The sequence below is a fragment of the Myxocyprinus asiaticus genome, chromosome 50 (genome assembly GCF_019703515.2).
Source record: "Myxocyprinus asiaticus isolate MX2 ecotype Aquarium Trade chromosome 50, UBuf_Myxa_2, whole genome shotgun sequence".
Classification (NCBI taxonomy): Eukaryota; Metazoa; Chordata; class Actinopteri; order Cypriniformes; family Catostomidae; genus Myxocyprinus; species Myxocyprinus asiaticus.
In genome coordinates, this window is record NC_059393.1 from 20,017,035 (window position 1) to 20,031,929 (window position 14,895).

A 14,895-nucleotide genomic window follows, 5' to 3' on the forward strand; every position below is an offset into this window, starting at 1 on the left:
CATTGAAAATTTTGATTTGTCCTCAGCTGATCTCGTAATGGTGGTAAAATTTGTAATATTTTTGTAGTTAGAGCTGTCAGAATTTATTATCTACTGCCACCTAGATTGAACAACCATTCAGGGTTCACAAAATCCATCAATAGAGCACAATAGTCTGGTGACAATAGTCTAATTTTTTCCATGGGCATTTTGCAGCAGGTGCTGATTATATGCCTTTGCGTGATATTGGGCCTTTCCTATGTGTACATGTTCAGTCAGGACTCCACGTGGGACACAGGTGGGACTACTGTGCCCCGCACGCCATCCTGCTGTCACAAGGGGGCAGTATATCTAATCTGAGAGTCTACCTGAGACAGAAGCGTGTAAATGGAGGAGTGGGTAGAGGTGTTGAACAAAACCCTTGCGGAGGGTGTCTCAGGACCGGAGAAATGGGTTAACAATGGAGTCCTTACTTTGCTGTCAACTGTTAACTTATATATCCTCACTATTGTGTTTGCAATGCAACCCCTCACTTTGTATTGACAGAATTTTATGGATGTGCTGTTGGTTCAGGTGGTATTTTTTCAGAATTAATTTTAATCATTTTACACTGTGCTTTATATGATGCTGAAAATGTTGAAATGTGGTTGGTTACATTATGAAAACATTATTGTGTCATCATTATTTATTTATTTTTAAAGCCAAAACACTTTTTTTCTAATATAATATACAGTAATATAATAATAATAATAATAATTGTTATTCTTATTATTAGATAAATATTTGATTAAATACAATTATTAAAAATTATATTATTATATATATATTCTGTTAAATAGTTTATTTATATTTATATACCTAATTAAATATTATATAAATATTATAATATTATATTATTTAATATTTATTATTAAAATCAAAAACAAAATTATTATTAATTGTTTAAAAACTGAACTGCCTGTGTCCAGGTCGGTAAGTTTCTTCAGGAATAAACAAATGCTTTGTTTCATCTCGTTTAAAATATTTCTGCCATTAAAATGCATCTACATGTATTAAAGCTTCTGATTATTTGTTAAAATAGCCTGATATTGACAAGGGGCCAAACGCTCAACTAGTTTGGAAGTGAATAAGTCATAGCCTTCCATATTTTGTAGAGCTCGACCGAAGGATTTTGTGGATTTTGCCAATAACGTTAACTAAGGTTGTGGAAAAGGCCGATGACCAATAAATCGGCCAATAGTTTTTTTTTATCGATTTACAGAATTAAAAAAAAAACCTTTTAGTCTTTCCTTACTATGAAAAGCTCAGACATTGAGACTACAAAATCCCAAAATCAGTTTATTACGCAACCATAATCCCTGTAATAACCAGAATATTAAAGATTTGGTGCACAGCATGGGACTTTTAACTATAAACAAGTTTGAAATACACTGGGGACTCTTATTTTGAAATTATAGAGACATCCCTATGCCCTACTCACTATAAAGGACAAAGCCTTTAATGTGGGCTCTCTAAAAAGAGCATGGCATTACAGTTTGAATGTATACCCTTCACAAAATATCTTGTAAAAGGCCCTTTGTGAAAAAATAAGCTTTCTTGCTTTTGTTTGGAACAATACTTCGAGTGGCGTCCCCTTCCCGAAGTGCCCTTCAAGGGCGCAAAAATGCCGTTTTGAAATGCCCTTGATTCTGTTACAGTGATCTACATGCAAGTATTTATAGGTGTATTTACGAGGAATAACAAAAATTAGAAATAATAATAGAAAAATAACACTTTTGGCAACTATCAGCATAGATTTTTGCCGATAACCGATTGTTTCAAAAAGCTACTACTGGCACTGATTATTTGGTAAAACCGATATATCGGTCTACCTCAAATAGGTTTAGCAGTTCTTCAAATAAAATGCTCACTTAGGTGATTCATGAGATTGACTAGGGTTGGGGGAGGTTGTAGTTGCTTGTTTTGATTATGGGGGGGGGGGGGGTTGTAGTTGCTTGTTTTGATTAATATTTGTGGAGAATCTACGCCCCTGCATAGAGATGCAATCAAGATCCAAGTAAAACCAATGGCCCACTCTCTTCAAAAGTGTTTTGCATAGAGAGGGGTCAAAGATACATGGTCCTTATAGTGCAGTGCTTTAATTTGCAACAAAGTGAAACTATTTCATTTGTAAAGGGCTAAGGAATAGATTGTTTTTGATTGTGCGTAACAATAGGTACACCCAATTTGCAATGTGGTACTGTATAATGGCAGGTGGGGCCATTTATATATATACATATATATATATATATATATATATATATATATATATATATATATATTCTTTTTACCCATTTATTCTGGTTTCAGGCTATTCTAAGTCATAGTATCAGTGTAAATGAACAATAATTAAAAAGCAGACATGTATGAAACCATCATGTAATATTAATGCGCTCTTAATTCTTGTTATTTTCCATTGGGCCAAAAAGTAAGACTTCATTAAGATATCAAAGCTTGTAAACATGTCAGTTTGCCTTCATTTGAACAGTTTCGATTCATAAGATTATCAATCATTATAGAATGCTGAACCGATTAGTAACACAATACATATAGGCTAACCATCACAATAATATACAATATATACAACCAGCTAACTAATTCATGCATAGTGACAATTAACTATTATATTCTAAAAGAGAACTGAATTAATTATGCGTCTTGTGTGTCTTGATATCTTTAATATTCATGAACTACTTATTTTCCAGGAGCCAGTTTCGCTATAGGACGGCTACCCCGTAACAACAGCACGGTTTTATTACTATTCATGAGCAATGCCTTCGCCCGAGGAAATGTGTCGAGCAACGTCAACATGACCTGATTAATATTCATGAGGTAAGCTTCACAGCCCTATTCTGTGCAGGTGAATGCTGGATCATCGCCTCAATGTAATGAAAAAGCATTGAGACGACATCAGATAAGTGGGAAATTATAAATTTAAACCGACAGAAAACCAGAACATTGTTCCAAAAAACAAAACACGTGGGTTGATGGAAGCAGACAATCAACTTTATGATCGAAATATTACCTGCCCCGGAGTAATCAACACACCTGCAAACTTCACGACACAGGTAAACACGTAATGACTGCTTTCATATGTCTGGTTCATCTTTATTTAAATGTATACGCTTAAATAAACTGGGAATATTTGGTTGATCTGGGGCTTGCTGAATTTTCTTCTCCATTTCCTGCTTTTCAGTATTTCAGATCACTCTTCCTTGTTTTAGTGACTGAGGTTTTTATAGCATAAAACAGAATAAAATATAAATATTTAAATACTAGACCAGGGACATGATATATAGTTCATTTAAATGGCAATAAAGCCGCATTATTAAAGAAGTGCAAATACTTCTGCAAATCTAGGACAGTTTGAGATAGCCGCGCCATGTACGTCTATGACGTCATAGAGCAAGCAACTGTACAGCACCTTCAATGTTCAAATGCAAATCAATGTTCATGCACTTATCACTTTTTGGCGCCATTTATGGCTCTACAAAACATTTCTTTTTCAAGCAGTCGAGCCATAATGATGATTTCTGATTGGCTGGCTTCGTATAACAATTACAGTGCTGTTGTTATTCCTTTTCTTGATATTTAATTGTCTCTTGGGCATATGTAGCATTTTCTGTGTTGGGAGGTTTTTTAAAGTCAACATGAAATCAAAATAGACCCTATTTATTTTTTTAATGCATGTTGCTGGTCTTTTTGTGTACAATTATTCAATGCATGCTGTTGCAAATAAAAAAGGCTTGTCTTCGTTATCTTATATCAAAATATAATAACCTGCACCTCTAAAACAACTTTTCAGTTGACGTCACAAATCATGCTGGTCTTTTTCAACCTCAACCACGTAGCTTAATTCTGAGTCTGACATGCAAGGCCCACTTTTCAAATCAATTTGTGATGGATAAAATTGGGTCCCTAATTAAGTACATTTCTTTCTTGTGGAATATCCTGTTTCACGCTGTAATGTTCGATTACATACGTAAAGTTGGTTGTGAACTGTGTTTCTTGTTGACTTCTAAAGTTATGTATGCTTAAATTTATCCTCAGCCCAATTTTAGAAATATTGAGCACTCCGGACAAAGATGGCAGATGACCGTGTAGCCATCCTAACTGACGATGAGGAGGAGTTGAAGAGGAGACACCTTGAGCGCTTCGACCATCTGTCGCTCGAGATTCAGGCAGATCAACCTGCCCCTCCACCTGAAACCAGTTCACCCAGCGATGGCACACTGACTCCAGTCCATCATCACGACATGGGCTGCTGCGAACGATTGTTCCTCCGGATCAACCCCCACCTTCTTGTCTCAAAAGTGTTTTATTTCTTCTTCTACGCTGCCTATGGTTCCCTTCATCCCCTGCTTGCACTTTACTACAAACAGCTTGGGATGAACCCGACCCAAAGTGGTCTCCTGGTCGGAATCCGATATTTCATTGAGTTCTGTAGCGCTCCCTTTTGGGGAATTGTGGCAGATCGTTTCAGGAAAGGTAAAGCTGTCTTACTGTTCTCAGTGTTTTGCTGGCTACTTTTCAATTCTGGAATTGGTATTGTGCAACCACCAGACTTGAAGTGTAAAGATGAGATCATCTTGACAACCACAGTTATGGTACCAACTGTCCAACCTACCACAACTATTGAGGCATTTTACCCCAATACCAGTTCCATCCCAGCAACCAATCTGAAGATACGGCGCCGGGATCTTATTGGACACTACCCTTGGCGATCCGTTCCTTCCTCCAGTCTGTCTTTAGTCTACAGGTTCAAACGGGATTCTAACTTAAGTTTCACCAGTGCACCTTATGAGTTGGGTAACAAAACACAGTCTGTCCAAACCAACACCACCACCACTCCACCCAAGCCAAACACATCCATCTGGACAACTGCCCCACCTAGTACAAACATGACATCCACCAGCACCACTCAAAGCCCCACAACCACACCAAAACCGTTAACCCCTGAATATAACGCAGACCAGATTCACGCAATTTTCCTGCTGATTTTGCTCGTCATCATCATTGGCGAGTTTTTCAGTGCTCCAGCCATAACAATCGTAGATACAGTACGTAAATCTTTTAAAATATAAACTCAATAGTACAGAAGAGGTAACTTGTGATAAGTTAATAGACACTAAATCAAATTGCTTTGGATGTTAAAATATGTTCTCAAAACTTGCAAAGGCTAGGGTATACTTAGTTTTCCTGATGCCATTCCTTCTAGCGCTCTGTTGAGTGCACAACAAGTATATTTTTTGACAGCGAGCCTAGATGGACGTGTTAAACGCATGTGCACTATGACTGCTTTGTGTTATAATCTTTTTGCACAGTCAACTGCAGGCGCACAAGGAGATGATGCACAAAGATGCGAACTGTCCTCGTGTCTAGAAAACTAGGCTAGGAAAAACTGTGCAAGATGTACCGGCACGTGGAAAACTGAAGTATGCTTTAGCCTTAAAACTCATAAACAAAGACTAAGATGATATACCATGTTTGCTTGTGGACAGGTTTTGTTGTAATACCATCACAATTTGATGGAAAAGGGGTATTTGTTGTCTCTAAAATATGTTGATTTGAATTGTTCCAGATGACGTTGCAGTACCTAGGCCCACACCGTGACCGCTACGGTCTTCAGCGAATGTGGGGATCACTAGGCTGGGGTGTCACCATGCTCTGCATCGGTATCTGGATTGACCACACTAGCACTAAACTTGTCATTGATGATGTTAAGAACTGCTTCATAGAGAATTACAAGAACTACCATATCGCCTTTATTGTGTTTGCCGTTTTAATGGGACTAGCTCTAATTGTTGCCACACAATTCAAGTTTGATGTTCAGCATAAAAATGAAGAGACGCAAGAAGGAAGTGACATTGGCAACCAGCAACAAGATGCCCAACCTGGTGGTTTTTCTAGATCAGAGAACTCAGAGACCCCAACAATTGTCCAAGCTGAGGAGTTCCACTTCTGGGACTTGATGCAGCTGCTGTGTGGTGTACAGTATGGCACTGTGTTATTTGTGGCCTGGTTCATGGGATTTGGCTACGGGTTTGTTTTTACTTTCCTGTACTGGCATTTACAGGACCTAACAGGAACCACCACACTGTTTGGCGTTTGCTCTGTTTTCAGTCACGTGTCGGAGCTTGCTGCATATTTCACCAGCCACAAATTCATTGAACTGGTTGGACACATCAGGTAAGATTTCTGCAATTCTTTATTAGGTTAGGGGCATTATTATGATAGTTTTTACAGTTAGGGTATGCTTAGTTTTTCCACAATCCGTTTGTCTTTCACAAAGTCGAGTGCTCAGCCTTTCAGAACAGTCAACAGCAGGTGCAAACACGATGACTCCCAAAGAGACTGATTTTCAGCATGTCTAGATTAACAAGGCTGTTCGTGGAAATTTGCATCACGCGCACTGTATGCGAGATATACTGGTGCATGGACAACAGAAGTATACTTTGTCCTATAAGGTAAGGTGTCCTGGTTGGTTGCTAGGTGGTCTTACTAGCCCAAGTCAAAATAGTCCATCCCCAAGTTAAAGTTGCTTGGTTGTTTGCTGGTCTTGGCTGGTTTATTTTGGTCTAGCTGGTCGCCCAAGCTGGCGTTTAGGTGGTTTAGCTGGTCATTCAGCTGGTCTACCAGCCTGACAACCTGACAAGTGCCCAAAACCCCTCTAAAACTATCAAAACAAACCAGCGTTTTTAGCTGGGTAGACAGCAAGAAACTTGTCTAGGTTTTGGAATGGAGCCATCCAACAGACTTTTACCCCAGATTTCGTGCTTCAAAACCAGAACTGTCTTAGTAATGTAGCCCATTCAGACCATAGACTTGTCCAGGTAACCCAAACCATCACACAACACAACGTGACCCCAGATCATTTGATCCTGACCTTAAATCAGTGAGTCTTTGTGAGAGCCACTATCATGCGACTATGTAGGTCTGCACTGGAATCAGTGGATCATTGTTAGCTTGAAAGGTCTGGTTCATGTCGAGGAGCACAAAGGCTTTTTCTCTCAGTGATGGCGGAAGTCCCAGATTATATTGCACAGTAGCTGCACTTTCCACTGAGTGTCTTATTTTACATCGAGCATAATATTCACTCTCTTTTTGCTGTGTAACAGAAATTGGCAGAATTTAACAGAAATGGTTTGTTTTAAAGGTGGTGTGTAATTTCTATGCCACAAGCATCACCAAATGAAATTGCCAAAATAATGACTTGCACAATTGGTTGAGCAAACAGAGTATGGTTTCGTAAGTGCCACAGATATTTATACTTTTTGTGGAAATCAACCCACAAATGGTTTACTTATAGTTGTCTCTGCATATTAAGCTAGGATAGGAGAAAGTATTTTAACAAATAAAAAAATTAAACAATTTACCTTGTAGTGTTAAAGAAATCTATTTGTGAATGATTGACAGGTTTACAAATTAATTCCTCCTTGCCTTTACCAGTTAAGGCATTACAGTTTCTTGCAAGAGGCAGTTAAACATCTAGGGAATTTCCTTCTGGCATTCTATACTTTATAAACACTTTGTAAAAAGGTAACCAACAGAAAATGTGATGATGATGTTTGTGACATGGCTATGGGTTTAAATCTTAACTACATGGGTTGTTCCACATCGCAGAGGAGGTTAAGCTAATGAGTCGTCAGCAGACTAGTAAAACCACCTAGCAACCACTCAGGACACCCTATTGGACAGCAATTTAGAAATTACAGTATTTTCCTTCCAAACTGTATTTTAAAAAGTACAGAGAAAAGAGAAATTTTAGAAGGCAGAGCAGCTGTTTTTGTGAACCGATCTCGCAAAGAACATGTTCAGATCATATTATTTTGCATAAATAAAATGAAGATAATTCAAGATTTATTTGCATTGTGAAATTTTCATGACAATTAAGCACGTTTTCCCTCCCAATCCTCATTATTGTTAAGTGGGGAAAAAGCTCATGATCTCTAACTCTGATCCCTAGCTTTTTTTTTTTTTTAAACAGTGTTTCTCTTACTTTTTGTCAGAGTTTTGTACATTGGTCTGGCGTGTAACACAGCACGTTACCTCTATATCTCGTACTTGGAGAATGCCTGGACTGTGCTGCCTATGGAAATATTACAAGGTAAAAATGTCAATCAATCCTAAGAAAAATCAACTAAAATCATTAAAAACGTTTGTGATATGACTGTAATTTATGTTGCAGGGGGGAAAAAAACTTGAAAAGTAAGTCTCTTAAAATAATTTTAACCACAGACTCATAAATCCAAAACTGCGGATAAATCCACTTCCTGTCATTTCAGGACAGGAAGTTATATCAGTGCAGTCCGTTCAGCTGCCCTTTCCTGTTACACAACAAAATAAAAGAAAACCATTTGTGCTTTAGAGAAGGTCTCATCTCAGTAAATGTTATGATGAAAAGATTTGTCATGAAATGTGTTTTAATGTGTGAAGTTTTGATGCAGTTTGAGGTTATTTTTGGGCACAAAAGTGGAAAAGCAGTTTTTGTTTGTCCATTTGCATTAAGAAAATTTAGCAGAAATATCTGAGACAAAGTCGATACTTAAATAAATCATAAATAAGAACTCAATTAAGCTATGAAAGAGCAACATCTGAGCCATACAATTTTTCTTGGGCGTGTATATATGTGTGTGTGTTTTGAAAGGAAAGCACAGGAATGAAGACCTGGATCAAGTCAGTTTACATTCAACACAGACATTGTTTTGTCTGTCTTGATCAGTTCAAAGAAACGTCAGCTTGATTAAATACTTTGTACTTTAAAGTGATCTGTTTGTCCATGTTAAGACACCTGAGCACAAGTTTTCACATAATGAGAGACATTCATGTGCCTGTAATTTTACACCAGGAAAATTAAAAACTTTGTTAAAACAAAATTATTTTTGGGGCCACAGTACAGTGTATATATATACAAATATAATAGGAAAGACACTTTATAATTATAGATTATTTTGCATCTCCATCGTGTACCTGTGCAGGTGTGACACATGCATCCGTATGGGCAGCGTGTATCTCATACCTGAGCGCAGCCGTTCCTCCGGCCCTCCGGACGTCTGCCCAGGGCATCCTGCAGGGTCTTCATCTCGGTCTGGGCAGGGGCTGCGGGGCCATGGTGGGCGGCATCTTCGTCAACTACTTTGGTACAGTATGAGCGATAACGATTGTATTGGTAATTCCATGACATGGATTAAAAATGGTGATTTGTGTTAACAGCGGTCTTGTTTTTCAGGTGCTGCTGAGACATTCAGAGGAATTGGAATGACATCTCTTGTTATTTTGCTCATTTTTTCATGCATTATGTACATCACTGGGCAGGATGAGAAAAAGGGTGAGGGTCACAATGTCATTTGTTGCTTGTTCTCGGAATGCACAGTAACTACTGTATCTGCAACAAACTGCAATAGATCGTAACAGTCTGGTTCCGGAAGTGAAAATCCCATTCATTTTCTGTAAACCTTCAAAGGCAGACCTACCATGAGCTCTGAGGTTGATAATCGATGGTATATGCCTCTGTTGAAGCCATCAGTCTGTTATTTCAACTTCATGTCTAAAAATTTGTGTTTAATAGTGTAATTCTTGGTGAAGAACTACCCATGATCTTGAAAGGAACGATCCACCAATCAGAGAATCGCTGTAAACAAAGCGCACCAAAAGAGCTCTGCAGTGACCGTCCACTCACATATCGCACTGTAAATGATGCATTCGAGTCGGTCTCTCTAGACTCAAACTACTTAAGTATTTGCAAATATCTTTTTTTTAAAGATATCGATCTTTATAGTTTTTTTGCTTCAGATCAAAGTTTGTTGTGATTCACCATGGAGCTGGTTGGTTTGTTTCATGGCTTACAACTCTTTTATGAAAGATTTTATGAAATCCTTATGGAAGAAATGAATGGAAAAATACTTCCGAAACCAAGACGGCTGAAAAAGTGGGCGAGCACTGTTGCCCTCTTCAAAAGATAACAAGAATGTAGATGACGTTTTTGTATGAAATCTCATAGAAAAATTAAATATGTGAAACTTTGGTTTTGCTTTGGTTAGTTATGATTTTTCTAATACCAGTAAATTTCCAATTCTAACTAAAAGTAGCTACATGACCATATTTGTCTATAGTGTAACAGTAGCTTATCGTTTTTAAAATAGTGTAGCTTTTCAAATAACAAGCTATCAATCTGAACTATTACCATGAAGTAATGTAGCGTACAAGGGCGTATATTTGGTTTGAACATTAGGGGGGTTGCAACGTGAAGCATTTACCCATGTTTCCATTGATCATGGTATAAATATTGGGGGGGATTTACTTGCTTGTTTTGAATATTTGGAGGGGGGGGGATTCTCCCCCGGAATCTATGCCCCGGGAACGGCACATGAAATAGCAAAGTATGTCTTGCAGCTTGGCAAGCAATTTCAAAGTAGCTAACCTAAGGCTTAAGGAAAAACGGAAGTAGTTTCCTTGATTTTATGATTTTGTTTACCACACAGAGGACAAGATGTTAGCGGAGAACATCCCTATTGCATCCAGTCCTGTTCCCATAGCGACCATCAACTTGGTTCAAAACACAATGGAAGTGATGACACCGGCTCGACCCGAGCCCAAACTTCTCGCCCAGAAAACACGACACCAGGAAGAGCAGGAGGATCTGTACAAGCCCGCCTGGGTTCCCTCCGGGTCGCCGTGGGTTACCATCGCTCTCGCCTTCTACCAGATTACAGAGATGGTCGTCATGGCAAAGACACACCCACCTGTTGAGGTCCAGCCCCTTCAGGTAGCAAAGAGATTTTAAAGAACGCACTATTTTAAAGGATTTGTAATTTAAATATTGAAATAATTGAATGAAAATAAAAGTGACTACTCTTTCTTTTTCATGCTTTCTATGGCAGAGAGGTGAGAATACATAGATAGTTGCACATTATAAACTTTACTCAGATTCATAGTGCAACTCCACCCCTATATACCTTAAATTTAAACTTGAAAATCAATGTGAAATTAAAATAGACTTTATTTAGTTTCTTTATACACGTTTGTGGTCTTATTGTGCACAATTCGTCAGTGTGTGTTATTTAAAAAAATGCCTCTCTTTGTAATCTTTCATCAAAATGTAAATAACTTAAATAGCAAATGTACAAAATCTGAAACGACTTTCCTTTTTCGGCTGACATCAGCAATCCGTTTTATTTTTCAACAAGATTATGAAAATCAAATGTGTATCCTGTTTAACTCTGAAATATGTCAGACTACATTAGTAAAAAGGGTCACAAACGGCATTTCATGTTCACTTGAAGTATGACCTGAACACACTTCCTTAGTTATAAGAAAGTATAAAATATTTGCAAACAATTTTTCAAACCAAAACCATCTGAAACATCCTTTTCATCATTATCTGAAAAAAGTTTGTATATCCAAATGGATTATTCAGCATCTACACAATTTGAAAAAATCAACCTAGCCTTTGAATAAAAATTTTACAAATCGCCTTTCTTTCTTTTGTTGAACACAAACAAATATTTTTAGAAGAATATTTCAGCTCTGTAAAAATGCTTTTTACTCTGAATTCTCCTCGCTGCCCAGTAGGTGGCGATATGCACGAAGAATGTGAATGGCAAAAAACAAAAGAAGAATGTGAAAGTGAAAGTGGAGATTTCTAGTAAAAAAATAATTTATATACTGATCTGTTTCTCACCCACACCTATCATATCGCTTCTGAAGACATGGATTTAACCACTGGATTTGTATTGATTACTTTTATACTGCCTTAATATGATTTTGAAGCTTCAAAATGTTGGTACCCTTTCACTTGCATTGTATAGACCTACAGAGCTGAGATACTCTTCTAAAAATCTTCTTTTTTGTTCAGCTGAAGAAAGTCATACACATCTGTGATGGCATAATGGAAACGATGAGAATTTTTATTTTTGGCTGAACTGTCCCTTTAAAGTATGACCTGAATACACTTCCTTAGTTAACATGAAAGTATAAAACATTTGCAAACAATTTTTCACAATAAACTTGTCTGAAGCATAATTTTTGTAGTATTTCTAAAAAATGTTTGGATACCTAAATTAATTATTTAGCATCTACACAACTGAAAAAAGTCAAACTAGCCTTTAAATATATATATATGTTTTTTAAACTAGTTATCTGAGTCAGCAATCTTTTTATTTTTTTAAATCAACAAACATTTTTTCACACCAAAACATGTCTGAAACGTACTTTAGGTAATTTTTCTGAAAAAAGTTTGGATAGCCAAATGAATTATTTAGCATCTAAACAATTTAAAGCTCAAGTGTGTAACATTTTTGATGTTAAAATACTTTTTCCTATATAAGTAAAATATTTATAGGTTGATTTACTCAAAAACTGTAAACACTCTCTCTTTGGTGCTATGAAATTGCTCTGTTTGTTGAGCAGCCCATCCACCCTGGCACAACAACATTGGTTTGACCAATGCCATGAGTTGGGGGCGGGAATATCTGTTTGTTTGATCAACGGCAGATGGGGGAGTGTTCGACAAATGTGTTTGAAAACAGTGTATATTTTTGCAGTTCTGTTTGGTGACCCTAGTGGCGCAGAAATTACATACTTCAGCCTTTAAAATCTTGCTGTGGATGTTTTTGTGCCGAAACTTTGGGTTTGGTGCGAATAAGCCTTTAGATGGTGCTAAAGGCTCTGTTAAATACAACTGACCTAAATACGTGTGTCTATGCCTTTTTAATATTTCTCTAATTAGGACACAGATGAGGTCCCAGCAGACTCTCAAGAAGAGGACCAATCACCTCCAGTCTTTGACAACACCAACCAGCAGGAAAGCCATCCCAATGGGTTCCAGACCCAGGAGGGCCCTGGGCCCCCAGGAGCCACTGCACAGCTGCAATTCCCAACAGGGGACACATCGCCTGTATTATTATCAAGCAACTGAAAACCCTCCACTAATGTCACAAACTGACCCATGAACTCGAGGGTGTATTCTTTTCACATTATGACCTCATTTGTATTCTCGTTTTGAAATGGAACTACATGGACACAAAAAAGGAAGATACTTTGCTGCGTAAGTGACCTTTGTAGGTATTTTTTAATTATTTTTAGGAATTTTGTACAAGCTTTGAAAAAAGCCTGTCCGATTTAAACAAAAGTGTGCCTGATTGTGCCTTCTTTTGCTGGTAGAGGGCAGCACTGTCCGGGCACTGTGCCAGAGGTTTGTGAGGCTTCTTATGATTTTGTGTAGGTTTAGCCTTACTGTATTTCTCTTGTGAAACACTATAATGACTATAACTGTTTTTTATTGGGTGATTGTTAACTGTTTTAAGTTACATTTAATTCTTTAATTTAATTCAAGTTTCTGGGTCTAAAAACCCAATTAAAAGAATTTGCAAATAACGAGATTTTTACATTTTCTGAAGAAAGCTCCTATCTACTTGAATTGTGAAATACTAAAATCTCCAAATTAGTTGGTCATGATTACGATCAAAGAACACGTTTTAAATCAGCCATAAAATCTGACAACACTGGTATCGTAAATTGTGATTCTTTAACTCAGATCACACCAAAAAACGCTCTTTTTTTCAGGCTGGTTCAGCTTATGCGCATGCACGTTCTCGAGTTGACTGACAGGCGATATCTGTATCTAACCTGTAAGGCGGGACTTCGGTTTTTATATCCGCTGGCTTAATTAATTTTAATATGAGTGGTCAGTCTCTGCTAAACTGTGTCTGGTATAAGGTACACTAATAACTACAGAATGACATATGCAGGGGCATAGATTCCTGGGGGGATGGGGGGGGAGCTAACCCCCCCAAAAATCAAAACAAGCAAGTACAAGTGATGCAGGTTCACCCATTCACGCCATTCCAAACATTCAAAGCTGTTTAAAGTTGTTATACAAATCTAAAAAGGTGACACAGTATCACAGAAATGGATGAAGTGTTTTAGGAGAGCGTTTCACCAGATTATGTCGCCAAATGAATACATGTAAATGTAACGACAAACATGGTAAACTATTAAATACACTGCAGTGCACTGTGTATCAGTGTTCTGTCAAAATAAAAGCTCCAGGTGAAGGTGTAGTAAATACGACTGAAATATATTAGTCTGTATAAAATAAATCCTCAAAATAATTCAGTATCATATTATAATAATAAATTTGACTGTATAATAATAAATAATATTCAACCGGGTTCCAAAATATAATTATGTGAATTTGTAGTTTTTGCTCACCCTGTTTATTCACTAAAAATATTTTTTTTAAATATATAAAGGTACACATGGGTTGTTGTTTTTTTCCTGTATTGTTGTATTAGTGCTTGTAAATAATATTTATTGTATTTAGAAATAAATATAATTCTTCCTTGCGTTCATTTACTGAAAAACTGTGGAAAACATGCCTTTATCTTTAGCATGCCTTTTTATCTTTAATTAGATTTTTAGTTCACTAAACATTTTAAATTTGCTTGGCTACAATTGATGTTTGGAAAATAATATTTAAAATCACTTTTTATGTAATTTCTGAGCAAATCAACATTATTGAGATATATAACATTTTGTCAACAGGCTGAAAAATATTGAGATTATTTTTGGAGCCATATTGCCCCTGCCACAGTTGGATGGCGAACCCTCAAAATCACCGGAGGCGTGACCAGAGTGGTTGCTTGGGACTTCAGAAATTGTAACGCCACCCCTGTTATCAGTGCTGCGGAGTATCAAACCATTAGGAGCGATGCTGCTAATTTAACTACATTTTTCAATCAGTTTTACTAGTTCCGCTATTTTCACAAAACACAGATAATTTGTTAAAGGCGCTCACTTAAACTGTCTTCACCCTTAACATCGCGAATAGAGAATAATTTAAGTGAATCTGTTTGTTTGGACGGCTCATGCAAAAGA

General features: G+C 37.2%; 1 protein-coding gene across 3 annotated transcripts; it reads left to right on the forward strand.

Annotated features, from left to right (window-relative positions):
- Positions 1-2,855: 2,855 nt before the first annotated feature.
- Positions 2,856-14,359, forward strand: LOC127438768 (major facilitator superfamily domain-containing protein 6-A-like). 3 transcript variants are annotated; one of them, XM_051694610.1, is made up of 8 exons: positions 2,856-3,086; positions 4,069-5,078; positions 5,600-6,207; positions 8,028-8,125; positions 8,997-9,158; positions 9,248-9,346; positions 10,500-10,783; positions 12,746-14,359. In XM_051694610.1, the coding sequence occupies exons 2-8, from the start codon at positions 4,104-4,106 to the stop codon at positions 12,932-12,934; spliced, it is 2,415 nt and encodes an 804-aa protein (XP_051550570.1). In that variant the 5' UTR covers positions 2,856-3,086; positions 4,069-4,103; the 3' UTR covers positions 12,935-14,359. The 3 variants fall into 3 exon arrangements, with proteins under 3 accessions (XP_051550570.1, XP_051550571.1, XP_051550572.1); XM_051694611.1 differs by having other exon boundaries at positions 4,080-5,078; XM_051694612.1 differs by lacking the exons at positions 2,856-3,086; positions 4,069-5,078 and adding an exon at positions 5,116-5,453.
- The last annotated feature ends 536 nt before the right edge of the window (positions 14,360-14,895 follow it).

Coding starts and splice junctions, on each gene's coding strand:
- LOC127438768 (XM_051694610.1), top strand. CDS start 4,104: ATGGCAGATGACCGTGTAGCCATCCTAACTGACGATGAGGAGGAGTTG. Junction 5,079..5,599: donor CCATAACAATCGTAGATACA/GTACGTAAATCT, acceptor GAATTGTTCCAG/ATGACGTTGCAGTACCTAGG. Junction 6,208..8,027: donor GAACTGGTTGGACACATCAG/GTAAGATTTCTG, acceptor ACTTTTTGTCAG/AGTTTTGTACATTGGTCTGG.